This window comes from Periplaneta americana, chromosome 7, assembly GCF_040183065.1.
Source record: "Periplaneta americana isolate PAMFEO1 chromosome 7, P.americana_PAMFEO1_priV1, whole genome shotgun sequence".
Lineage (NCBI taxonomy): Eukaryota > Metazoa > Arthropoda > Insecta > Blattodea > Blattidae > Periplaneta > Periplaneta americana.
The window spans coordinates 136,605,741-136,632,849 of record NC_091123.1 but is presented as its reverse complement, the minus strand read 5'-3'; the positions used below and the strand labels follow the sequence as shown (position 1 = coordinate 136,632,849).

The window sequence follows — 27,109 nt, the reverse complement described above, 5'->3', positions numbered from 1 at the left end:
CTGGTTGGTTCTAGCAGACAACTTTAACCTCTAGTTCCCGCCTCTCTCCCAGCATTGCAAACTGCGATTGAATCAATCTTCGCATATCAGAACTCAAGTCTTGTAACAGCAAATTACTATAGAATTAAAAACATTACTTTAAATCGAACCAGAGTGTTTAACGTTAAAATTTAGCGGAATAGTTTCATTCACAGTGGAATTTCGAGGTTCTTTTCACAACTTCAAAACGCCACAGGTTGGCAATGCTGATCACTATCTTTCTCTCTCGTTCTCTCTTCTCTTTCCAAGAGAAATGTCAGAGCCGGAGACTGGCCGGCTGTAGTAAGTAACCAGTGGATAGCCGGGGCTAGCTTAGTACGCTCGTAGCGCGTGCTGAGAAATGTCTATGAATAGCACCCTTTAAGTTTACTAAGGCCCGATTGTATAAAACTCCCTGACTAAAGATCAACTTTGATCGAAGATCGAAAAGTGAACCGAGTTCAGACACTTCTTCTATTGTATAAAACTTTTCTGCGTTCAAATTACCTTGGTTCAAATGCAATCTAAGTTCACGTGAAAAGGATTTGGCAACATCGCATAAACAGGTGAAATACGTGATGCGCGGACCATGTTATACAGGTTCGTTCAGTGTTGCCAATCTAGCGACTTTAACTCTTTTTCAACAACAATTTCTTTTAACTTTTATATTGCTTAAATAGGGATTTAGTGACCTTTTTAGCACCCCATAGTGACAAAATTTAATCTTTCTTTGTTGATAATGAGAAATCTAGCGACTTTACAACTACTTTTTGGCGACTTTCCGTATTACACTCTGTTGCAGACACTGGTTTTTTTTGTGCAATGTAAATAATGGCGGACAATAAGAAGAAGGTTGACTGTTCTCCAAGTTGTTATAATGTTATGGTGTTTGATACTGCTAAACATAATAAAGCTTTATAAAACGACAATTTTCGTTTAGTAATACAGTTAATTGATCATTTATGAATGTACCTATCATATCCATTAATAATTAATGGTTGTTATAAACATAATATAATTATAGGTTGTTATTTGATACTGCTGAACACGATAGAGCGTTATAAAATATAAGAATGTTTGTGTATTAAGGCAAGAAATTGAAAGAAATATATATAAATGTACCTAACATATCTATTAATATTAATAATAATGGATATTTTATTTGCACAATCTGTCACTCGTATATTTCAAACAGAAAAGAAATTACTGAACTTGGATCATCTAACTTAATCGGAGAAATTTGTTCAGTCAAAGTTGACTTTAGTTTGAGACAAATTAATCTCAGATTAGACTTTATACAACACAAAATTCCAAGTTCAGCTGAAACAAGGATCAATTTAACCTCTGATTTAAGATTAAATGGTTTATACAATCGACCCTAAGTAGCTTGGTTCAACCTTTCTGTTGTGAGGAGGGGTGGTTTGTCACCTGCGGGGAGACTACCTGCCGCCTACGCTACTGTGCTAGAGTTAGTACAAATACCAACTTAAGAACGAGAAAAACTGTACAGTAGGATCGGACAAAAGTTTTGCGAGCCGGTGTACGAACGTTTACTTATTAGACTGGCATTATTAGCTGCTTCTTAAAATCAACAATGAGAAAAGTTTTGTGTGATTACATTTTATAACTTTTATAGGTCTATCGCCAATGGCCGCAGGAGTCTTTGTTAACCGGAAAGTATAGTAGGATCGCTCAATGCATCCCCAGTTAAAGACAGAGGATACCGCACGCTGAGCGGTGGCCTTTTGAAGTATGACGGTCCCCCCAACCTTTTCTGTCCACTCGGGGATGGGGTGATCTCTGTTTCCGCTTTCTGAGACAAACATAAATGTTGCCAATTCTTGCCTGAATGCTAACACTAACTGCAGTCTTTCTTAATATGTTCAAACAATTCACAAGTGTTTTTGTTCGCTGTTTGAAAGTCTTCTGTAATTTTATTATTATTATTATTATTATTATTATTATTATTATTATTATTTGTTTTACGGAGTATCTTGTAAATTACTTAGTTTCTTTTTTACAACTCCAAGATAGCAATGATGGATGAACAGCAATGTTAAGGACATAATTAACTTTAGGCCTATGAGTCACAATAATATTACCGTGCCCAACCCCATAACCATCAAGGGAGTTATGTTGCAGGAAATCAAATCAGCCAGTATTAGTAAGAAACATGCAGTGATGGAGCTCGTAGCCTCATCTGGACACGAAGTGTTACGACTTCCTTCGTACCACGCGCACTGTGTTCTAAATCCTTTGGAAATGTTAAATGTTGTTTTATTTAACGACACTACCAATTGCCGAGGTTATATCAGCGTCGCCGGTGTGCCGGAATTTTATCCCGCAGAAGTTCTTTTACATGCCAGTAAATCTACTGACATGAGCCTGTCGCATTTAAGCACACAAACGCCATCGACCTAGCCCGGGATCGAGCCCGCAACCTCGGGCATAGAAGGCCAGTGCTGTACCAACTGCGCCAACCAGCTCGACCTTTGGAACTGGCATCAACTAAAGTCTTTGTTAGGAAAAACAATATTACTCCGACTTGAGTCTAGTGTGTTAACTTCTGCGTGATGGAGCTCCCATAATTGGTCCTCCTGTGTTCAACGTGAAATTAAAACGGAACAGAATTATATTAAGCACGACAGTAACAATCACCAAGAGACATTTGTGATTCATTTAGGAGAGAGTGACGACGAAAGAGGTAAGAGAAGCAAAATGTTGTCATATTTTATTACATAACATTTCAGATTTCGCTGCGGATTTAGACATAAAACACAAATTGACAATATTCCTTCGGTGTTACTTTTTATTATTATTATTATTATTATTATTATTATTATTATTATTATTATTGATATAAATACGAATTTAATATATTAGTTTGAAGAAGTTCACCGTACATTGGTTCTGTAACGGATCTTTATACACACAGTAACTCAAAATTAACTATTAATTAATTCGTGATTGATTGAATGAATGAAAGTACAATTTGTTGTATAGAAATAAATATACGATTGTTTCAACCCCACGTGGCGAAGTTAATGTAAAATGTGACAACTGCGCGCCTAGAAATTTCCGCACGCGTCCCTTAATGACCGGGGTGGACCGTGCGGCTAACTTCTTCTAGCAACAAAAGAGACCGACTGGGGATCCTTTGAAAAATCCTACTGTATATGGAGTTGGGTTGGACACGCCCTCCCTCGACTCTGGGAAGAATGTCACATTCAACGCTCATCGTGTGCTCCTGGGGGCGAATAAGTTCGGGCTGGAGAATTTAAACCTGACAAGCCCTGACCTGCCTATAGGTAATGCTGTATATTTAACTTATAAATTTTATCGCAACATTCATTGGTAAACTTTTCACTGGTGAAGAATGGGTAGAACGGAGAAAGATTCTCTCAGGCTCCTTGACCCGAACCCGGGTTTTCAGCTCTATATGCTGACGCTTTATCCATTAAACCACACCGGATTCTAGTTCCGATGCCGGATTGAATCCTTCTTAATTTAAGCTCTACCTCTCTGTTCCCCTTTGGTGGCCTACCCTAATGTAATGTGTCACAGAATATGTGACAGTGGCATAATGTCCAACAATATGTACCGAGTTCGAGTCCCGGTCCGGATAGAATTTTTCTCCGTAGGGGAGAGTTGGGTAGTATCGGACAGTGCGTTTTTTCATCTACCACCATATGGTAGTACCTGAATGACATGGTTACGTTTCTCTATGCGACATCACAGAAACGTAACCATGTCAATCAGGTACTATCATCGTGTGGTAGATGAAAGAAACTCATTGTCCGATATTACCCGATGTCCGATACTACCCGACTCTCCCCTATGTATATTGGCTTATCTGAAAATCAACATGAATTGTAAATTGCGCATATTGATGTTCCCCCCTTAGATTGAAAAAAAAAATGAATTTTGAAAAATTGGCACTTAGCAGAATTAGAATGTTAGAGGTCTTCAAATGTAAATACGATCGATTAAATTGAACCTTTAAGCACCAACTAAGAGCGGGAGGTGCTAATCACAGTCGCCGATTTCTTTGAAATATTGGGTTTGGGAGTAAGACTCTGCACAAAAGCAAATTTCAGTTGCTGTTTCTAAAAAAAGTCCTTACATAATTTACAGAAAATAACATCGTCTGCAGTCAGGATGCGAATTAAGATTTCTGATGAGGGGGGAATAGAATCCTAGGTAGAGAATATCATACATAAAATTATTAGTAGTAGTAGTGGTGATGGTGGTGGTGGTGGTGGTGGTAGTAGTATCTTTTCGCTGTAAGAAAAATCCTAATGTAAACAATAGCACGTGACTGAAGTGAGGCTTCATTGGCCACTGTTTGGCGCCATAGGTTCTCAGTACATATTCCCGCCTACTGTTGTACATTCTGTTTCATGTTAAACATTTCCCGTTACTCGTCAAGTAGGCCTAACCTCACTACTATGCATTCATTTGTTTAGGAAACATTTACTTTATAATTACTACAATTAAATTATTTTTAAGTCTTATGTCTTCACAATGGACAGTTGAGGATACAGAAGCCCTACTTCAATACTAGCTTACGTGAACAACTACAAGCTCAAGTGACGCCAGCTTGTTACAAGAACAGACTACCTCGGTATTACTGTTGGTATTCATCCGCGTTCATAGTACATAACAAAATATAAAAGTAACTTTTATTTTACATAGCGTTTTACACATGAGTGAAGTTAAATGTTTCATCGTATTTAACAACTAGAATTCAATTTTTTATTTCCAAATAATACAAGACTGTGATTTTCAAATACGAACTATATTTTCCTGCGTCATGTGAGTGTTTCGACTGGGAGCCAATCACGGGTATGACAGCAACGTGCTTATGTTTACATTAGGATTTTTCTTACAGCGAAAACAGTAGGCCTATAGCAGTAGTACAACTTTATCGGAATTTCTCCGAATTAAACGTATTTACTTATTGCATCACTCCTATTATCTTAATACATACAAACTTATGACAACAGAGTGATAGAGGCGACCTCGACTTCATTAGATACGGCTCAACGCTTGGTCGCACTGAGTTGCTTGTCTTGTATCTTGACCATAATAATGAATTTATATCCATGAGCAGGTTTAACAAGATGTGTACTTTCTAAGTTATTGATTGTTGTCAGCTTGCCGGTGATAATAATAATCAATATTATTTTCTTTGCTTACTTTATACATTATACCCGTATTAAAACAATTATATTTTGTGAGGGGGGGGGATAGAAGTTATCCCTGGCAGGGATGTTAATATGAATTTATGAGAGGGGAATAACTTTTCAACAGAGGGGAAATTCCCCATCCACCGATGACGAATATGAGCTATTATAGCGTATGATTTTATTTCTTCTAATTGTGATCTTTTAGCCCTATCTTCAGCAAAAATATTGTTGTAATTCTTAATGCAAAAAATGTTATCAATGAAAACTTCTTTTTTTGCCAACCGCTCAGTGGAATTTTAAAATTTATTTAATCGATTCAATACATAAAAGTATGTTACATACGCACTATTTTTTCTGCATTTGTATCTTTTCTCACTTCTGAGAAAAGTGCTCTCATAATTGAGGAATTTAACATTGCATGATATGGAAACTTTCACACCATTTTTTTTTTACACTTTCTTATTTTTGTGACATTGGTGCACTTTTCTCAGAAAGTATTGTGCCCAGAAGGCTGAAATTAATATAAAATATCATCCCGCCCCGACCGGGATTCGAACCCGGGCCACCTGGTTTCGCGGCCAGATGCGTTAACCGCTATTCCACAGGTGTGGACTATTATTATTATTATTATTATTATTATTATTATTATTATTATTATTATTATAGCAGTTATAATATATTCCAGATGTGAATAGAGAGCACTCGAGAAAAGCTCCGTTCACTAGATGTCGTTCATTTTACTAGGACTGCATGTTAATGCCAGTTTATGGAAATATTACATCTGATGTATTACAGCTGTGAATCGCCGTCACGAGCGAGATAAATGCGATGTAAAGGTACGGTCACACGTCGCTACTTTTGCAGCGCTGCAGTACAAAAAACTGCGCAACTCTTGTACTGCGACGTGTGAACAACGGTGCAACCCGAAAAGTAGCGGCTGCCGAACCTGCTCCCGCTACTTTTCCATGCTGCGCGCAGCTTAAAAGTAGCGACGTGTGAACAGGGTTCTCAGGGTTGTAGCCTCAGCATTTTTGATATCGGTTTTGTTGAAACTTTTACTGCGGTTGCAACCAGTGTTACCACCCAAATGTGCCAATGATACTTTTATTGTTTGGATATATTTTAATGTTAAATGTGATGAAAATAAATTATTTGTAACAGTTATTAAATACACAACACAGTCTGAGCATAATTGCTGACGATATAATTCATTTTTTAAATTTTCCGTAGCGTAGTTCCAAACAGGAGGGTTGCCAACATTGATTATGTGAATATACTGTTGGTTATCATTTAAGTATATAGGCGTTTTTAAAAGCTTTATAGTAAAAATAATGTCAATTTCTGAATACTAGATACGACAGAAAAGCAAATAATAGATAAGGAAGCTTTCGCATGAGTTTCTTAATAATGCGAACATAACCACAAAATGTATATTGAGAAGTCAACACGGAGATGGGAACCTGCAGCATGACTGCGGCTGCAAAAGTAGCGCCTTGTGTGTGAACAGACTCGCAACCTCCAGTTGCAACTTTTGCAGCACTCGGGTTGCGCAGCACGAAAAGTAGCGTGCAGCGCGCTACTTTTGGCTTCCGTGTGAACACGACACGCAACTTTTGCAGCTGCAGTACAAAAGTTGCGCTGCAAAAGTAGCGATGTGTGACCGTACCTTCAAACGTCAGCACGACTTGCGTCCAAAAAGATAATGTAAAACTGTATGTCGTTGAGATATCTGATCCTCTCTGTGCATGTAACCCTAGATCACATATAGATTGCTCATTCCTATGTTCAAATCGGTTGCACTTTGAAGAGAACAACCGCCAGGATCGCCACCCATCCGCCGTAAACGAACACGATATGGCAGTACAGTCGCTAATGCAATTGAAATGGAAGTTATGACGTGACTCCTTATGTAACTACTAGATGGCAGCATAGTAAACCTGTCAAGTTGTAACCGTCAAAACCTATAACGCCGAGCAATTTGGGTATATATGATCTAGGATGTAACACTACCATTTTTTGCGTATGCCCTAGTTAATTAAGACTTAGTTCTTCTTCCGAACAAACAAATTAATTAATTATTATTTTTAACATGAATGTCTCATCGAATTACTTGGTTTGGCTTTATAAGTTGAGGGGGCAGAAAGTGTCTTATTCTCCAAAGTCAGCGCCTATGGCGCTAAAAATGTTTTCGCCCAGAACACAAACTTCGTGTTTAACTTTTATTGCCTGCAATTCTGAATTCAAATGTCTCTTTGTGGAGAGCTACTACGAAGAGACTTAGCAATAGCTATTCTTCTGTTTATAGCTGACTCAAAATTGAAGCACTAGATGGCAGATATGACGGAGGAAGTTTTGAACTATATTTGGCCAGAGCCATCTTCAGTTACAAGCCGCAGCATGGGTAGGTTTGGCAACGCTGAGTGGAGGCGGGCGGAGGCGAAATAAAGGCATGACTTTGACGTTTTAGTGCTTTGATTTCGTTGTCACATGTACATTTTCGACATTAATTGATACAAAACTAAGTGCATATGATTAATGTACGTAATTTATTACGGGATCCGAAATGGTATTTTATGTGAGTTTCAGAATACCGCGTAAGTACTTGCATATACAGCCACTTATAACTTAAAAAAATTAAAAGCATACGTGTTTTTATTGATGGTACAAGGGAAAATAAATAAATACTTAAATAAATTTTACTTGTATCAAAAATAAATAAAGTAACGACGTACTTTCGCAGTACCCTATTCCAGTCAATTAACCATTATGTGAGTAGTAAATTGACAATGTTTTGCCGCTTTATGTTGTTTCACCTCTAACGTGAAAGGTCTAGGATATCATATACATTTTAATTTCATGTGATTATCTGTTCTTTTTTATAAATATTTCAGATGCCTAGGAAGCCAGTTTTAGTTTGAACCTCGCCAGTCACCATAACAATACTGTTATCCTAAGTTATTTGTTACAAATTTTCTAAACTATAATTTTAAATAGGCCAAGGCCAAGTATAAAGATCTATGAAAAAATGAAGAAACGTACCTTCAACATAATACGTAACAAAACACATCATTATCTCTTAAGTACCTATGTGCCAATTAGCGTAAACTCGGTGAATTTTAAATCCTGTAAATACCAAGTGAAAAGAAACATGTTTATAACTAATTTATTACAAAAAATTATATTAATACACAAACCTTGAAAACCAACAAAGTGAGTGTATGCATCTACAAATATAGAGAGTTCTGACGTATAGCAGGCATTCCGAATCTTCAACAAAACTGCAACATTTATGGGATCACAAAACTGCTGTTTATAATGAACTTGAAAATCAATGGCGTAACTTTATTGATATAGCAGGCGAGGCCCAACAATTTGGCTAGAATTCTGATACACCACAAATCACAAGTAAGACTATAAAAATGTAGTTTATACAATATTTCATATTTAGAAGAATTGTTCAATCATTTTGTCATCAATAATAACCGTAAAAATTGCTAAAGACTGTAGCCATATTTTCATTTATTGTCTTATTTTATCGCCAACACGCACTTAGTTTATAATACATCAACAATATTAACGTTTGGTACGACCGCGAACGTAATGCCATCGACACACTCTTATATTGTAACATTAATTTAGATTGAAAATCGGCATTAGCACCAACACGTGTTCTGGATAGTAGGCCTCCGTTTGACAGTTAATTACAGTTAGTGATGGAGAAAATAAATTAAATACCGATATATTGATATTGCAATATATTGCAAGCCTAATTTCGATAAACGATATATATCGCAGAAAATATATTGATATATCGAACGATTATCGATATATCGCTATTCCGTAAGCAAATTGCATTTTCAGCCATACATTTACCGTATTACAATAAAATTACTTAAATTTTAATATTCCTTTTTACCATTGAAATTAACATCATAACAGTCAAAAGCATAAATGTAAAATTGTAACATTAAACAATACATTTTCAATACCATATGATGTAGGTCCTAACCTAAATAAAAATTATGGTGGAGGCAAGGGAGCTTAAATGTAGTGGGAAAGAGTTAAGTGAACTCTACATGGTTGAGTATTTGATATTGGAACGCGATTCAATTATTCTAATGTTAGCTATATAGAATTCAATCCAAGACACAGATATAATGCTCTTTTCTACCTAACAACGTAATCGTTTTTAAATGTAAGTAAACCGTACTTAGAATGTTACAAGTTTTAACAAACTTCACAGTTGATTTGATACAATCCTTCTATAGGAAGTTCCCACTGCAAATTATTGTTACACTCCAACATTCCAAACAACAATGGTGATGATTATAGAGATAGATTTTTATGCACTAAAAGATATAATAAGAAAACAGAATGTCAGCACTAGGTTTTGCATAGAAATCATAGACGTAGGCTAAACAAATGTAACATCGGTATTAATTCCTTGTTTCTCTTTCCATTTCAGAATATAGAAATAAAAGTTCTGATACCCGTTTTGAGGTCAGACGGTTCCCTTTCAGGGTGGGAGTTGCTCTTCTGCCTTGAAGAACATTAATAACAATATTAAAACAGTAAAAGATAAACCTCCCGTCTGCCTCACGTTCGCACACGCTGCATTTTGAATTTGGTGCTGTATATTAAACAGTTTGAATTCGAATTCCAGTCCAGCCAATTAGAACAAGGTATTGAGGGAGGTTGCACACTTATGTAACTGTCCACCTTCAGTAGCGCCATCTCTCGGGAATTATCGGAGTTGTCTAGTGTGGATTTTGTTGTTGATAATGATAATAATTCCACAAAAAAATATCGATCAAGTTATGAGAAAACCGATATATTATACGATATATTGAATCAAAATTTCGATATCGATATATCGCTATGTCGAAACGAAAATATCGGTATTTCATAAAAACCGATATATCGTTCCCATCTTTAATTACAGTGTTGCCGACGTATGACTCCATCTTGTAACTAAAGAAGGCTCTGTATTTGGCTCTTTCGTTATCGTGGGGTTCTGAACAAACAATTGAATTATATCGATAACTGTATTGAATTAATAATCTTGCCTAAAGTATGAAGATCATTTCTTTCCTCAGGCTCTGAGTTCAAGCTGCATATCCTGCCAATCAAGATAACTGAAGGAACTGGAGCACCGAGTCGCGTTATCGCATTCGTGGGGCCAGAAACGAAAACAGGAAAGAAATGGTATAGAAGGGATTTGAACTGTGATAAGTAAGAAACCAACATTCAACTGCAAAGTTGTAGTGAAATAAAAAACAACACATAATTTGTATATTTTATTATATTAAATATGTACCATACCTATTCACTTATCCTTCTTCCGGTTTTATGAAAGAACCATTAAACACACAAAGCAAATATCGATATACGAAATTAATACAAATCTGGATCTCCACCTGAGACAACTTTCTTTCCAATGGCCGCTTTTGGGATCATTTAACCCATTTTGCTTATCTGAGACAACGTAGGACAATACATTTATACAGTGAGGTTATTTGAGATACGGGCCGCTTGAGCGCAGCTGCGTACTGCCAGAGTCCAGTCGTCAAGACCGTGTAATGCATGTGCAGGAGCCGCTTGTACTTAGTTTGATGGAGGCTTTGTCTGTAATTTGTTGTGGGTTCGTGTGTTACTCGGTGCTTTCATTGTGTGCAAATTGTGTGCTAATTGTTCCTGTTCTTCATTAGGTGTGTCATTACAAAAATATAGTCTTGATGAACGCGTTTTATGTACGATACATACGTGAAAACGAATTCTTGCAGAGAAGTAGTAAGGCGATTCGTAAAATAAATATCCTGGCAACCCTGTTCCAGGTAGAGAAACTGTTCGCCAGCTTGTTAAAATTTAAGAGAGTCTCTTGGTAAGAAGAAAAGTTTCCGAAATATATGTACGGTAGAAAGTTAGATGAAATAGAGTAGAACTTGGTTATAACGACCTCGTTTTGTGCGACACCTCGCCTATAACGTCAAATATTTTGTGGTCCCAACTAATTCCCCATAAGACATATGCTTTTCTACCTTGCTTAATACGACAAACTTATATGCGTCTACCTTGCATATAACGTCATTTTCAACCTCGGTTTGGAATAACATTTTCTAAGAATCAAAGTATTTTAAGAAATATTTTGTTGAAATCTGGTTAAATTATTTACTGTCACCTTCTATCATAGACCTCTGGAATGCAGGCAGATTCCTCATCCCATTGTAACCTGCCCGAATTCATGCGGTATTAACGGTACCTGCATGCGGTCAGTTTCGACAGGAAGTTTTCACTAAGTGCACGCATTTTAACGCAGTATGGCCACTAACAGAAGTGAGTGGCACTTTAGAAGCCATTAGAATTGTGAACATGTTCGGGAGGGAGCAGTGAAATTGCAACTGAAATAATGAACATAGAATGTAATTTAGAAAATGTGTATTGGGCAAGTAGGAAACAATGGAGTAAAATGACTAATTATTTCACTCCTCAGTAAAGAAGTTTGGTGAGTACTGAACAAACTGTTTTAATACAGAATTCTGTATTTATAATTGTACGTGTATTTTATTATGTTCATGGTTTGCTTAAAAGTGAATACATAAATCTAAAATAAACCTAATTATGTTTATTATTTTTCATTTTCCACCTCACTAGACTGATAATATGAATCTCGGTTACTACGATACTCGTTTACAACAACATAATTTTTAAGGTTCCTTGAATGTCATTATAACCAAGTTCTACTGTAGGTGAACCACTAAAACACTCCAAAAAAATCCTTCCGTCGCCTTGCTCAGGAATGGAATGGAATTTAAGTGAGGGGGACACGGATGGCCCAGCACTGCGACCTGTTGAGATCTATTGCGCTAACCCTCGATATGGAATGAGTTGCGTGCCATAGATCCCCTACGCGCACTTACCCAACCACATGCCTCCCTAACGACCGGTCCCTACAGCCAACAGAAATCCATATAGCTACCATTCCTGCTTCGGCAACTTCCCCCAAGACCCCCCTGTCGGTCTGAAGCGAAACTCCTCCCCCGAGTAGGTCCGCCTCGGGTGCTCGTTGCAGAAGCCATCCAACGTCGCTTAGCTACATTCCACGGAGGCCGGTCGAGAGAGCCAGTAGTTCCGGGAGGCCGCCTGTAGAGTGATCTAAAAAACCAGAAACGGGATGATGAGGAAAGAATGATGGGGGGGGAAGGAAGTGGCGAAGATGAGAGGGGTTCCAATCGCCTGATAAAGTTACCTGATATTCATCTATAGGAGTGGGGGAAAACCCCGAAAAAACCTCACCCAGGCAACTCGTCCTAACCGGGAATCGAACCCGAGACCGCTGGGTTCGGAGTTAGACTCGCTAACCCCTCAGCCACAATGGTGGACTTGCTCAGGAAACAGGAGTTCTAAAATCCACAACACCAAATGCCACTAAATTACTTAATGTGTTAATGAGTTATAAAATTTCTGTGGCTTATGAATTGCAACCGCGCTATTCCACGACTAGAGTTAGATTCTGCAACTAGATACTGGAGAATGTTGCTGCTAGCAGTGTGAATTCTGAATTTTTCATATTTTCAGAGGAAGCTTGGCCGCATCATCTCACAAAACAACCGATATTGGAGCTCACAAAAACCCGACATTGTGCAAGAAGTTCCCCTCCATCCGGAGACTAATTGAGGCATTGATATGGGAAAGGTCGTAACTGCCAAAAATTCGAATTTTTAGGTTTTTCATTGAGAAAGTAGTAAATGGCCATGCTAATGGCACAGAGAAGGTAGTATGTCCGTATGTAATGAAACGAAGTTGGAAACGTAGTCACTAGATGTTGTAAGTTGTATGTGCACAGCTGTTGGCGCGGAGAAGGTAGTAACTCCTTTTACAACATCAGAGTGTGTCTAGACAAATATGGGCTGATAACTGTGCAGGGCAGAATAAGAATCGGATGATTCTAATGGTCCTGATTTACATTATTGCCAAGAAACATTTTGATTCAGTGGACTTGAAATTCTTGATTTCAGAACATTCCTACATGCCATGTGATAGGGAATTTGGCACCATAGAGACAAAAAACAAAAAAAAAAAAAAAGATGCAAGACCATGGTTCAAGAAGAGGTAAGGCCTAATGTAATAATGATGAAGGATGAGGATTTCTTCGACTTTTCTGCAGAATGTGACAAGTTTTTGAATACAACTCCTATCAAAATCAGCACCCTCAACTGGATTAGACTCTCAAGAGCTAATTTTCCTCTAATAAAAACAAGACAGTCATTTAATGACCTTGAAATGTGGACAGAGCACAGGATTTTTAAGAAAGGACAGTCATTAACGCCAATCACTAACTTGCAGTGCTTGCAACGCCTTGAAAGAAGACCAGTCGTCCCTGATGCCAAAAAGAGAAACTTGTTATCTATGTTAGCCTTCCTCGATGAAAAGTATCATGCATTTTACCGAAAAATTTGTGCATAATGTACAAATAAGGTTAATTCTCAGTTTGGCTAAGGAGTGATTTCAATGTTGTATTTTCATAAAATAGGATTTCACAGATAAATCTGTGGCAGACTTCAAATTTCATATGTAACACAAACATGAGTGTATGCCTTTCATTTAAAGCAGTTTCTGTAATAATGTAAGTGAGAAAGTGTTCATAAATTTGTTTTTGCTTCCCCTGAAAAATTTTGTTTTTTGGCAGTTACTACCTTTCCCATGTCAGCGCCTCAATTATTGTATGTGCGGTTTGAATGCGCATAGAATAATAGGGCCTATTTTTTATAGAGGCACTATCAGTGGCAAAGATATCGAAGAGATATATTACAGCTTTTTTCGAACAATTAACAGACATTGAATATCAGCAGTCATTATTTCAGCAGAACTCTACCGCTGCACACACTGCTCACTAATCACGTAATTGTATTGGGGAGATTTTTTTAGAACAAAATTTAGTATCGGTACTGAGTTGTGGCCAGCTCTAATGGGTGAATTTAAAAAGAGTATATCCAAATAAACTGTATACAATAAAATACCTAAAAGAAAATATAAGACGATAAATTGCTAAAATCACACTGGAAGTTGTGCTTATGAAAGTTAATGAGAAATTCCCTACCCTAGATGTCGGGAATGTATTGCCGCTGAAAGACATCTTTTTCAACATCTCTTGTAACAGAGTTTAATGCTTATTAGTATCAATTTTAAATACAGTGTCATTTTACGTTTTCCGTAAAAATGTGATTTCTAAAATAAAAATACTTTATGCGCGGTGAATCTATCTTCCTTTTTCCCGTTACGACGGCTGCACTTCCCCAGTAAGTATCCTCTCTCAGGCGGCCCGTAACTCAAATAACCTCGCTGTACATTACGAATACACAGCTGAAATTAGAATAAATGACTGTAATTTTCATGCAGGATAAGATTTTACCTTCACTGTTGTGCACACCACGGTTAAAACATGGTTAGCATGTCGAAAGGACACAGCTTAAAACAACACATGGGAAACACAAGATCCAGAACTCACCCACTTCCAAAGATCTTCATCTTCTTGCTGAGAATTGATCACGAGTCGGTTACTTGTAGCCGGAAATGTCACATGAACGATACTTACTTACTTACTTACTTTTAGGAACCCGGAGGTTCATTGCCGCCCTCACATAAGCCCGCATTGGTCCCTATCCTGAGCAAGGTTAATCCATTCCCTATCATCATATCCCACCTCCCTCAAATCTATTTTAATATTATCTTCCCATCTACGTCTCGCCTCCCCCCCAAAGATCTTTTTCCCTCCGGTCTCCTAACTAACAATCTATTTACATTTCTGGATTCGCCCATCTACGTGCTACATGCCCTGCCCATCTCAAACGTCTGGATTTAATGTTCCTAATTATGTCAGGTGAAGAATACAATGCGTGCGGTTCTGTGTTGTGTAACTTTCTCCATTCTCCTGTAACTTCATCCCTCTTAGCCCCAAATATTTTCCTAAGCACCTTATTCTCGAACACTCTTAACCTATGTTCCTCTCTCAAAGTGAGAGTCCAAGTTTCACACCCATACAGAACAACCTGAAATATAACTGTTTTATAAATTCTAACTTTCACATTTTTTGACAGCAGACTAGATGATAAAAGCTTCTCAACCGAATAATAACAGACATTTCCCATATTTGTTCTGTGTTTAATTTCCTCCCGAGTGTCATTTATATTTGTTACTGTTGCTCCAAAATATTTGAACTTCTGCACCCCTTCAAAAGATAAATTTCCAATTTTTATATTTCCATTTCGTACAATATTCTCGTCACGAGACATAATCATATACTTAGTCTTTTCGGGATTTACTTCCAAACCTATCTTTTTACTTGCTTCCAGTAAAATAGAGGAGAGTTTTAGGTAATTCTTTCTTTTTCTTCTTCTCCTTATCTTCTTCCTCCTTCTAAATTTTCTTGTCCCGATTGTACTAAACGTCTCCATAATCAATATGTGAAAGTTCTTCAGATGAACTCTGCATGACCACACGTCGGTAACGTTAGACATCAGTAGCATCCTCTCAAAGTTGTGTCTATCATTGTTTATGAATATTAAGATGTATTAATCTGAGAACGGAAGAGTCTATTTTTTTACTTATTTATTTAACGACGCTTTGTCAGTTACTCGGTTATTTAGCGTCGATGGGATTGGTGATAGCGAGATGATATTTGGCGAAATGAGGCCAAGGATTCGTCACAGATTACCTGACATTCGCCTTATGGTTGAGTAAAACCTCGGAAAACCCCAACCAGGTAATCAGCCCAACCGGGGATCGAACTCACGCCCAAGCGCAACTTCAGATCGGCACGCAAGCGCCTCGGCCGAAGGACAGCTTATTACGGAGGGTTGTTTCCGATCTCTGGAATTTTTTTTTTAATTGGGTTATTTTACGACGCTGTATCAACAACTAGGTTATTTAGCGTCTGAATGATATGAAGGTGATAATGCCGGTGAAATGAGTCCAGGGTCCAGCACCGAAAGTTACCCAGCATTCTCTGGAAACAATTTTTGAATGAAGTCATGTGCGTCAGGAGTCACACGACAACTGAACTGCGGCGAAAGGTGACAGACTAGTAGTCGGTGATTTCATAAACTTAACAAGACTGGTAAAGCTCGGGAGGGATTAATTTGTATCATCTAGGGTAGTGCGGCTTGTGACGAGGGGTGGATTTGTTTGCTTTTTCCCCTCTGGAATTAATCTAATTCGAGCTTTGTCAGTATTATTAAGTATACAGAAGATGTCGTTCTTGGAAATAACTGAACCACGGCTTTTTGCAGGCTCCTATGATTTCCACGTAACTGTACAGTACGATTATTTAGTCCTGACAGTCGCCGGAGATGTGCGCCTGGGTCAGACGAGTCCATTTAGTTACGCCAAGGGGTATTTGGGTTATTCACTCGGAGCGATCGGATGTCATGCGTGCGGTAGAGCGGTATGTTTCTATAGTAAAGGCAGAAGAAATAGGCGGCATTTTGGTCTTGTGCGGAAACTACTCACTCCACATTTTCTCTAGCGGTTTATGACCTGAACAAAGAGACCTTCCTGTCGCTGCGTTCGAATGCTAGTTGTTGACAAGTGCTCGTCTGTGATACTACTGTGTTAGAGCTTGTTCGATAATATATATCATAATAACACAATAAACAGTATTTTTAAATACTAATCATCCAAGTAATCGCTATCATGTCTCAGTGGAGCCCTGATATCAGAAGTCATACTAAAGGCGTTATTTATCAAGTTGTTCCTTGAGAGAACTTAAAGTTTGTGACTGACATTAAAAGTGTCAACACAGACAGCCACTGCCAAGGAGTGTGGTGTATCCTACATCGGTTAAGAGAATCTTTGCAGAACGATTTTTTCGTCATACTTATTGTGTTATTTCTTTTGTTAAACTAAGCCATTCTTAAGTGTGCTTCTAATACATAAGTATTTTTATTACGAAACTCGTTCATGTTACAATAACGTGTATATTTTTTACACACAGAAAAATATATTACTTTTTTGCACTTTAAATTTTAATTTCCTCATGATTCACAAATGTGATAACTGTATAAACATTATTTAGTAGTTACTATTTCAATACAATATTCTTAAAACACATAAAAACAAAATACTAATAATTGTGTGTAATGCTAAATATTTGATTTCTCGTATTAGGTTCACATTATATGATAATAATTATTACATTTGTGAAATGGCTAACTTGCAAAATATTATGTGATAATATAATCTAAAGTCTGATTAATGTAATATGTTACTATTCAGCGATGTATGCAAAGGAGGGGGAAAGAGAACTGTCCACCATAACCCATTATCTCCTGGCTTAGTTACCTCATTAGTGATGCCTCATTGTTGTCACTTATGAGTTTGAGACCTGTGTTTGGACAGTTGACTAAACAAAACAACAACATTCAGTAAATCAGGTATTTGTAATTACTAGAAATCACGTTATTATTTTATTTGTTCTTTTTCCTATAGCGCAAAAAGTGCGAATGGAGGAGTAAGTTTCTTAGGACAGGACCATACACCAAGCAGGTTCTGAGGGGTATAGGAGTCGGGGTAGTGAATGAGGGGTTCGCCATTCTCGCCTATTTCTTCTGTCCCTAGTATAGTATAGCTAAGATGTACAGCATTCCTTTACTAACCGCTAGCCCTTATCTCTACTCTGGAACTCTCCCCACTACTCTTATTACTTCCCCTCTTTCGCGTCGCTGAGCTGTCAGGACTAAATAATCTGTCTGTACTTGGCATCGGAAAGGTTAGTAATGTACCCCTCCCAAAAAGGCTCGATTTTCTTGGGCATTGCTGCTGTGAGACACCGTGCACTCTGACTATGAAATCACTCACTTCTGATCTGTCACCTCTCGCCACAGTCAGCTGTCGTGTGATTCCTGACGCACATGACGTCATTCAAAGTCGTTTCCAGAGATCGGAAAAACCCTCTGTAAAGTCTATCTTGTAGTATATGATAAGAATAAGACAAAACGTTTTAACTGCTTATATTTAATAACATTTTACATAAATACGGATAATGTGTGATGTTTCTAATCACCGATAGTTTCTTGTCTCTATGACTAGCGTGTGGGAGCTCGCCAGCAGATATTCAAGTTGCCGCTTTGCGGGCGGGAGATAATGTGCTCATGTAATAGTAGCAATAGTAGTAGCAATAATTGTAATAATGTAATTATGGTGTTTGTGGTGGTAGTTATTAATTGCAGTAGTGCTTGTAATAAAATTGTTACTTCTAGTAACAACAGAAAAATCCAAAACAACATTTTTGCTATCAGCTGAAATTATCCAGCCGGTTTTAACAATCATAGCCAAAATATCTTGACGAGTGTTTATCATTCCAGCGACTATTAAAGAACGCATTTTAATTTCAATAACTTTCATAACGTCGAATTTTCTGCAAGACAATGCTCAAATTTGGAAATACAATTTTGATCTTCAAGGTGATAAGACGAGTAAACTCTAAAAAACAATCTTTAAAATACTCTTTTAAATGTGGGAGACACGTTACGTAATAAATAATGCTCCATTTTGACCTTGTCATCCGTTGTGACGTCATTTTAAAGCTCTGGTGCACAGAGTTTTTAAGTGATTTAAGTGACACTAAACATTAAATGCAATTTCCCTTAACATTATTTTTCCACTTTAAGATTCTCACTGATACTTGAAAAACACACTACATAAAATGTAATACTCATTTATGGCCGTATGAACTGCTCTGCCACTATTTTCAAAGGTTTGGTACAGTGTCTCTAAATGACACTAAATTTTGTGATTGCATTATCCTATAACTTTAATTTTTCGCTCCATTCTTTACAAAAAAATTATACATATCTTTAATTAATGCATGATATTTGGTACACATATTCTTTAGACTATTAGGAAACGTTTTTCTGTAATGTATATTTTTAATTTTGTTGCATTTGAAAAATACGTCTCCATGTTTCTATATAAGTCACCTTTACCGACCGCTAGCCCTTATCTCTACTCCGGAACTGTCCCCACTACTCTTATTACTTAACAGATTAATTGCTGATTAATATTTGTTACTTATAATGAAACTAACATCTGTCCATTCTTATTATTATTATTATTATTATTATTATTATTATTATTATTATTATTATTATTATTATTATTATTAATTTCTCTAAATAGATTTACAAAACCTCTAATGGCAATTACATTAATATTCTCATTATAGAAATAGAAATATATATATATATATATATATATATATATATATATTCTCCCTGTCCTTATATTAAATTAATTTTCATCATTTTACTAGCTATCTCAAATATTAAATTAATTATAATTCATTGAATTAAATTAGCTCATGAATTAAGTTACTACTTTATCTTATAGGTTTATATAAATTTAAATAAATATGTAGTCTACTAGCCGTTAAAACTGAAGAATATTGCTGGAGAACCTTTTAAGTGTAGTGTAAATATTTGTAATTTAAATATGTATTGTATTGATTAAAGCTGGTTGAGTGGAAGAGAAGGCCTTATGGCCTTAACTCTGCCAGCGAAAATAAAACATTATTATTATTATTATTATTATTATTAAACATTATTATAAGTACCTCTAAAAGTCATTCTTAGAATGTAATTATTTACCTCAAAATTTTGTAAACCAATATCAAAATTGTGTTCAAGACATTTTAAACAGCGTGCTTTCAGGAGTAAAATACAGAAATTTTAAATTTATCTTTAAATATGGCTGAGCTATATACATTTTTGTGAATTAGTCTCTTGGTATTTTTTATTTTATTTTTTTTTATTTTTGGGCCCTCTGTTTTCAAATGTAATCTTGAATTTAAGTTGTTGCAGTAATAATATTTTCATATAAATATGAAAATTATTGATCAATTAGGAAAAAATTGTCCACTTTTACTATCTTGTCCCGACTTGACTTCTGTCAAATTATCGACAGAATATTGAGGACTGATAAATTTGATTTAAAGTGAACATATTTCGAGTAATTATAAAAGTTAGTACATTTTTAACTTAAATAGCTCTTAAATTTGAGGGTGATGTGTAGTATCTGCACAGTTTCGTATATGCAATACAGGATATACCCATAATCTCGTGCAGTAATACAATAGTGTTTTTATTATGTTTTATCTGCAGTAATGTCACGAGAGGTCTGAGATTTATCTGGGAAATCTCAGACCTCGAGTGACATTTATTAGGACTATTTCGTGAATAAAATAAAAATGTAAACAATATATCCCTAAAATTCGATCACAAAATGTTAATAATTGTTTATTAACGAATACTTGAAAGTGAAGATTGTCTTCAATAACAACCCAGATGGAACCAGATTAAGAGGAAGACCGAGAACAAGATGGTGGAACTGTGTACGAGTGGATGTGAATAGATTAGGAATAAGGAATTGGAGGGAGTTGGCGATGGATAGAGAAGGATGGAAGAGAGCCATAGAGGAGGTTAAGGCCCACCTGGGCTGTAATACCAAATAAGAAGAAGAAGAAGAACGAATACTTAACCTATTCAGACATTGTGAAGTTGAAATACTCGTAGATGAATATCGATTACTGCAATAAAGAAATTCGATGTTATTATTGAGTAATGCCAATTGCGAAATACAGGTTTAACAATGTTAATTACATGTTCTGCACTTTTTTCTTATTATTATAACATAAATACATTTTCATTATCTGCTGAAATCATAATTTAATTTAACAGTAACAGTGGGGACAGCTATATACCAATGTTTGTGTATTCACAGCCAGACATGTTGCTACATAGTGAAGCCATCTCTGTATAGATAGGCCTAATTTAAACACGAATTTTATTACGCCATACGGAAGGCAGTTTGATGAAAAGACCTTATTATTACTATGCAAGGTCATTGGGTTCGATATGCAATGATGTTACATAAATTTGAACATCTGACTTTCTATTAATTGTTTAATTTCATTCACAAAATACAAATTTTATAGGCTACTTATAGGTTATATTACCTGTGGGAGCAGGACCAATGTCAGCTTTGTCTTATTTCGACCGTTACAATCAGTGCTACACGACAGCATTTTTTATAGCTCGACAAACGCATTCTCGCTGTAGTGTGTAACGGAACTAAAGCTGCATCTACACAGTTCAGTATTCCAATCGCGTGTGCGTGCAATCTGGGAAGAATATTGAAAGAATCAAGTTTAAAAGGTACGTTCAATTAAGATGCATGAAGATTTTGTGTCTACATGGTGCGTCGTTTTGAACGTCGTCTTCACTGCGTAAATATATTAATTAATATTAAATATCAATCTTGCATTCATTGCTTTAAAGTTGAAAGAAAAATTTAACCGTGTAGTTGCATCTTTTCATTATCATCAATTCACGGGGAAACAGTTGGCGACAACGACTAAACAAAATAACGACCATGCGATAAATTGATAGCGATAAATCTAGCTGCAAAAATTATCGCAAAGTGTGACTGTGATTGGTTGGAATTCAAAATTTCATTACACTTCATTGGTCGAAAATGGAATGACGTCATATAAACGAAGTAGTCTCGAGAAGTTAATTTCATATTGCATTTACTAGTATCACTTCTTGCCATGCAAATTCCGTATTTGATGTTTTCCCGTTAGTCTTCTCATTTTCAATTATATAACTATGTTCTCCATTGAAATTGATCTATGCTAATAATAAATCTGTAGCCGAAATTTTTCTGGTAATTTTCGATTTTCCAAAAATAATTGGTCCTAACATATATAATTAACCACCCGGAAACCGAAAATCGCATTTTTGAAATTTTTGTTTGTATGTCTGTCTGTATGTTTGTTACCTTTTCACGCGATAATGACTGAACCGATTTATATGAAAATTGGAATATAAATTAAGTTCGTTGTAACTTAGATTTTAGGCTATATGGCATTCAAAATACTTTATTTAAAAGGGGGGTTATAAGGGGGCCTGAATTAAATAAATCGAAATATCTCGCTTATTATTGATTTTTGTGAAAAATGTTACATAACAAAAGTTTCTTTAAAATGATTTCCGATAAGTTTTATTCTTTACAAAATTTTGATAGGACTGATATGTAATGAGATAAATGAGTTTTACAATTAAAATAACGCCATCTAAGACGGTGCAATGAAATAACAAATGACTTCGTCTATAAGGGGCCTTGGGCAACAACAATCGAAAAAGGGGCCTTGGACAGCAACAATCGAAAGCTATTAAACTATTCCTATGCACAGAAAATTTGATAGGCTTTTTTGTACATTCGTTTTCTGTATTTCTTAAAATAATATTTATGTACACACTCATTTTAATCTCAGAGAATTAATGAACAACGAGAGTGTATTGATTTAGTATGCAGTAATAGTACGTTAGCTTAGCAATCCATTATTTTATAATTCAAATTTTAACTATGCTCAATTGAATCGTGTTAAAATACATAAAATAGACTATATATGCAATAAATGCAATGCAAAAAAAATTGGATAATGAGCCAAGCAGATTATGTTGCGCTGTTGTAAAGGTTGTTGCTTCTGAGATTTAAGAGCCCCCACAACAAATTAAAAACTTTCTTATCGGAGTACATCCGTTATCAACGCACTTTTTATATAATATAATATAATATAATATAATATAATAATAAATATGTAGCCGAAAATTTTCTGGTAATTTTCCCTTTTCCAAAAATAATTGGTGTTAACATGTATAATTATTCATCCTGAGACCGAAAATCGCTTTTTTGAAATTTTTGTTTGTATGTCTGTCTGTCTGTTTGTTACCTTTTCACGCGATAATGGCTGAACGGATTTCGATGAAAATTGAAATATAAGTTAAGTTCGTTGTAATTTAGATTTTAGGCTATATGGCATTCAAAATACTTCATTTAACGGGGCCTGAATTAAATCGAAATATCTCGCTTATTATTGTTTTTTGTGAAAAATGTTACATAACAAAAGTTTCTTTAAAAATGATTTCCGGTAAGTTTTATTCTAAGCAAAATTTGGTAGGTCTGATAGACTTTTAAAATAATAATACAATACGTTTTCACCGCCGCCTCAGATTGTAGTGTTGTTGTTCCTGCAGTAATTCCCATGTGCAAAATATAAAATTTTTGAGTAGGAAGAAAAAACACATTTATTCATTCCATGGCAATGGTACATAGGAGATCGTGAAGTCTTACATTTTCGAAAGAAAGAAATATAATTACATATCACTGTTTATGTAGTATCACTATTTAAGTTATTTGAAGGTTTCAGAACCATAGTGGGCCAAGCGCCATTTACTGAAGACGTAGAAAACAAGGGTTAAAATTAAGTTATTATCATAATTCAATGGAACCATATAGCAAGTAATATAAAGTATACACAATAAAACTAAATGATATGTCAATCTTCATTAAACTATAGTTGCGTGTAATAACAAATAAGAAACATGTTAAAGGAATTGTCATTGTACCAAATGAGTGGTCTCTGGACCAAAATGATCGCAATTTAATTATTTAAATACAATTTAAATTAAGTAACATATTAAACTATTTATCCTTCTAACAAACACGAATGTTCCCTGGATCAAACGTCCTATTTTAATTATGTAATTACTTTATATTTATTTCTAACAGGTGCAGCGGAGCGCACGGGTACGGCTAGTTATTAAATAAAGGTAGGAATTTATACCATAACATGAGGATATTAGGTTAGGTGTGCTTAGACCAACGGTGACCAAAACTTGAGCTGCAGTGATTACATGCGACAGACAGCTTAGATGGAGGAAAGGTACTTGGCATGAAAACTACAACCAGTGGTGTTCCTGTACTAACATCTTGATCAATCCCGCGGATAAAAATCTCAAGCTTTGCTGTATCAGTAATGTCACTGCTGTCATCAAGAGCCAGTGAATAATATACGATTTTTCTTGCTTCTTTTTTTAACCTTCCTCTTGAATATAATCATGAATTTTCTAAATTCTTCTCTCGATACTTGGCCGAGAAATTCGTAGTTTTCAAAATTAAAAACTTCTTATGGACAAGTTATTTAAGTTATTTTAATCATTACTTTTTTTTTTAGAAATTTTGTGCTATAAAAGGCTTTAGAGCACGAGATATTTCAAACCCCATTAGGTAGCTGACTTCCTTACATTTATTTATCTCATCTTTCTCTTCCTGGCTATGATTTAAGACATGTCAATTCCTGACGTTTAACAGTTCGTTGGCACATAATATTGAATCAGTTTTTCTACAATATTATTATTAAATGAATAACTAATAAATAGTTACCCTCATCTAAAGATTAAGAAGATTAAATTGAGATAAAACCTAATAATTTTACCCTTCTAGGGAGAAGATCTAAAAATATCAATATTCATGCACGTACAGAAGAATTATAGAAACACATACTTAGTGGTCAGTAATAATAATAATAATAATAATAATAATAATAATAATAATAATAATAATAATAATAATAATAATAATAATAACAATAATAATAATAATACATTATTCAGCGTGGCAATTAATGTTTCTATATACTCCTAATTGAACCGTTGAGCAAAGTGAACATAAGTTATTACATTTTGTCCCACAGAACAACAAAAAAGTTCTCCTTATTCTTTACGAAACCACCTCTTACTGCTTGTAGAGACACGATACCGCCACTGCTTCTCTTCAGTACGTGAATGAAACACACAGCAATGTACAGGAAACTCCTAGTACCCGTTTGAATGTCTGTGATTACACGATGTAATTACGATACCTGCTTTGATCACCGCTGACTTAGACTGTAGTTACGTCATGAATGACGTGAAGCCTGAGGTATGACCAAGTTATACCTAAAATGTGTTTTGTATCGCAGCAATTGAATGGGGATATGTTTCTCGTGCGTACAACGAACACTCTATGCATACCTAACCTTGTAGTCTCTGTGGGTAAATTTCTGTCTTTAATTATTATGAATGACAACTCGACTCGGGCTTGAAATATGACGTTTAGCAAGTGAAATCTAACAAACAATGAACCCACTTTTTAGGGTTTATATCTGTAATATTTTATTCACTAGGTTAGACAGTAGCCTATGCAATAAGCTCCACATATCCTTGACCTCGATGGTGACCTACATAAGTAATTCGCTATTCAGACTTTTCAGGGTCGTAACACAGAAGTTCACCTTGTTCCTTGGAATATTAAAATACCTCACCTTACTTCTAATGAATGTTCTCATTTTTTCACTTGAATTTCACATATTTATTTTGTTTGATGTGTCTACGAGAAAACATAATGAGCTGTGAGAATGAGTTGCATAGAATTCATGTATTCCTTAGGCAGAGAGCCCACTAATATGATAGTGATACGACAAAAACACTGATCCAACACGAACTATGATAGCAACATGACAGCAAAGTGACCTGGTACTCACTGGACTGATTCATTCATACGACATGTCGTCGGAGGATGAGGACGTTCTCAATCTAGTTAATTTAGTTAACATCAAATTACAGTGACAGAAAACATAGGACACGATTCTGGGTGCATCCTTTTTGGCATGCTAATTTAAAACAACGCGGTGCTTTTAATCTGTTCACAGAATTAAATATATACCCAGAAATATTTAAAATATTCTACAGAATGAGTAGAGAAACATTTAATTTGTTGGTACAGAAAGTTGGATCTGCAATTTATAAAAAGAACACTGACTTCAGGATTTCAGTCAATGCTGAAGAACGCCTTCTGATAACTATCAAGTAAATAGGCCTATATGTTTATACATACTTACTTACTTACAAATGGCTTTTAAGGAACCCGAAGGTTCATTGCCGCCCTCACATAAGCCCGCCAGCGGTCCCTATCCTGTGCAAGATTAATCCAGACTCTATCATCATATCCCACCTCCCTCAAATCCATTTTAATATTATCCTCCCATCTACGTCTCGGCCTCCCCAAAGGTCTTTTTCCCTCCGGTCTCTCAACTAACACTCTATATGCATTTCTGGATTGGCCCATACGTGCTACATGCCCTGCCCATCTCAAACGTCTGGATTTAATGTTCCTAATTATGTCAGGTGAAGAATACAATGCGTGCAGTTCTGCGTTGTGTAACTTTCTCCATTCTCCTGTAACTTCATCCCTCTTAGCCCCAAATATTTTCCTAAGCACCTTATTCTCAAACGCCCTTAACCTATGTTCCTCTCTCAGAGTGAGAGTCCAAGTTTCACAACCATACAGAAGAACCGGTAATATAACTGTTTTATAAATTCTAACTTTCAGATTTTTTGACAGCAGATTAGATGATAAAAGCTTCTCAACCGAATAATAACACGCATTTGCCATATTTATTCTGTGTTTAATTTCCTCCCGAGTGTCATTTATATTTGTTACTGTTGCTCCAAGATATTTGAATTTTTCCACCCCTTCGAAGGATAAATCTCCAATTTTTATATTTCCATTTCGTACAATATTCTGGTCACGAGACATAATCATATACTTTGTCTTTTCGGCATTTACTTCCAAACCGATCGCTTTACTTGCTTCAAGTAAAATTCCCGTGTTTTCCCTAATCGTTTGTGGATTTTCTCCTAACATATTCACGTCATCCGCATAGACAAGAAGCTGATGTAACCCGTTCAATTCCAAACCCTGCCTGTTATCCTGAACTTTCCTAATGGCATATTCTAAAGCGAAGTTAAAAAGTAAAGGTGATAGTGCATCTCCCTGCTTTAGCCCGCAGTGAGTTAGAAAAACATCAGATAGAAACTGACCTATACGGACTCTGCTGTGTGTTTCACTGAGACACATTTTAATTAATCGAACTAGTTTCTTGGGAATATCAAATTCAATAAGAATATCATATAATACTTCCCTCTTAACCGAGTCATATGCCTTTTTGAAATCTATGAATAACTGAT

General features: G+C 35.9%; 1 protein-coding gene across 1 annotated transcript in view; it reads left to right on the top strand.

Moving 5' to 3' along the window:
• The window catches only part of LOC138703464 (kynurenine formamidase-like), a 34,449-nt gene extending 23,955 nt beyond the window's left edge, over positions 1–10,494 (top strand). The window contains exons 4-6 of the mRNA XM_069831344.1: positions 1,655–1,700; positions 3,196–3,326; positions 10,304–10,494. Coding sequence (XP_069687445.1) covers positions 1,655–1,700; positions 3,196–3,326; positions 10,304–10,443 — 317 coding nt within the window. The 3' untranslated portion in view covers positions 10,444–10,494. The remainder of the gene's footprint in view (positions 1–1,654; positions 1,701–3,195; positions 3,327–10,303) is intronic.
• The last annotated feature ends 16,615 nt before the right edge of the window (positions 10,495–27,109 follow it).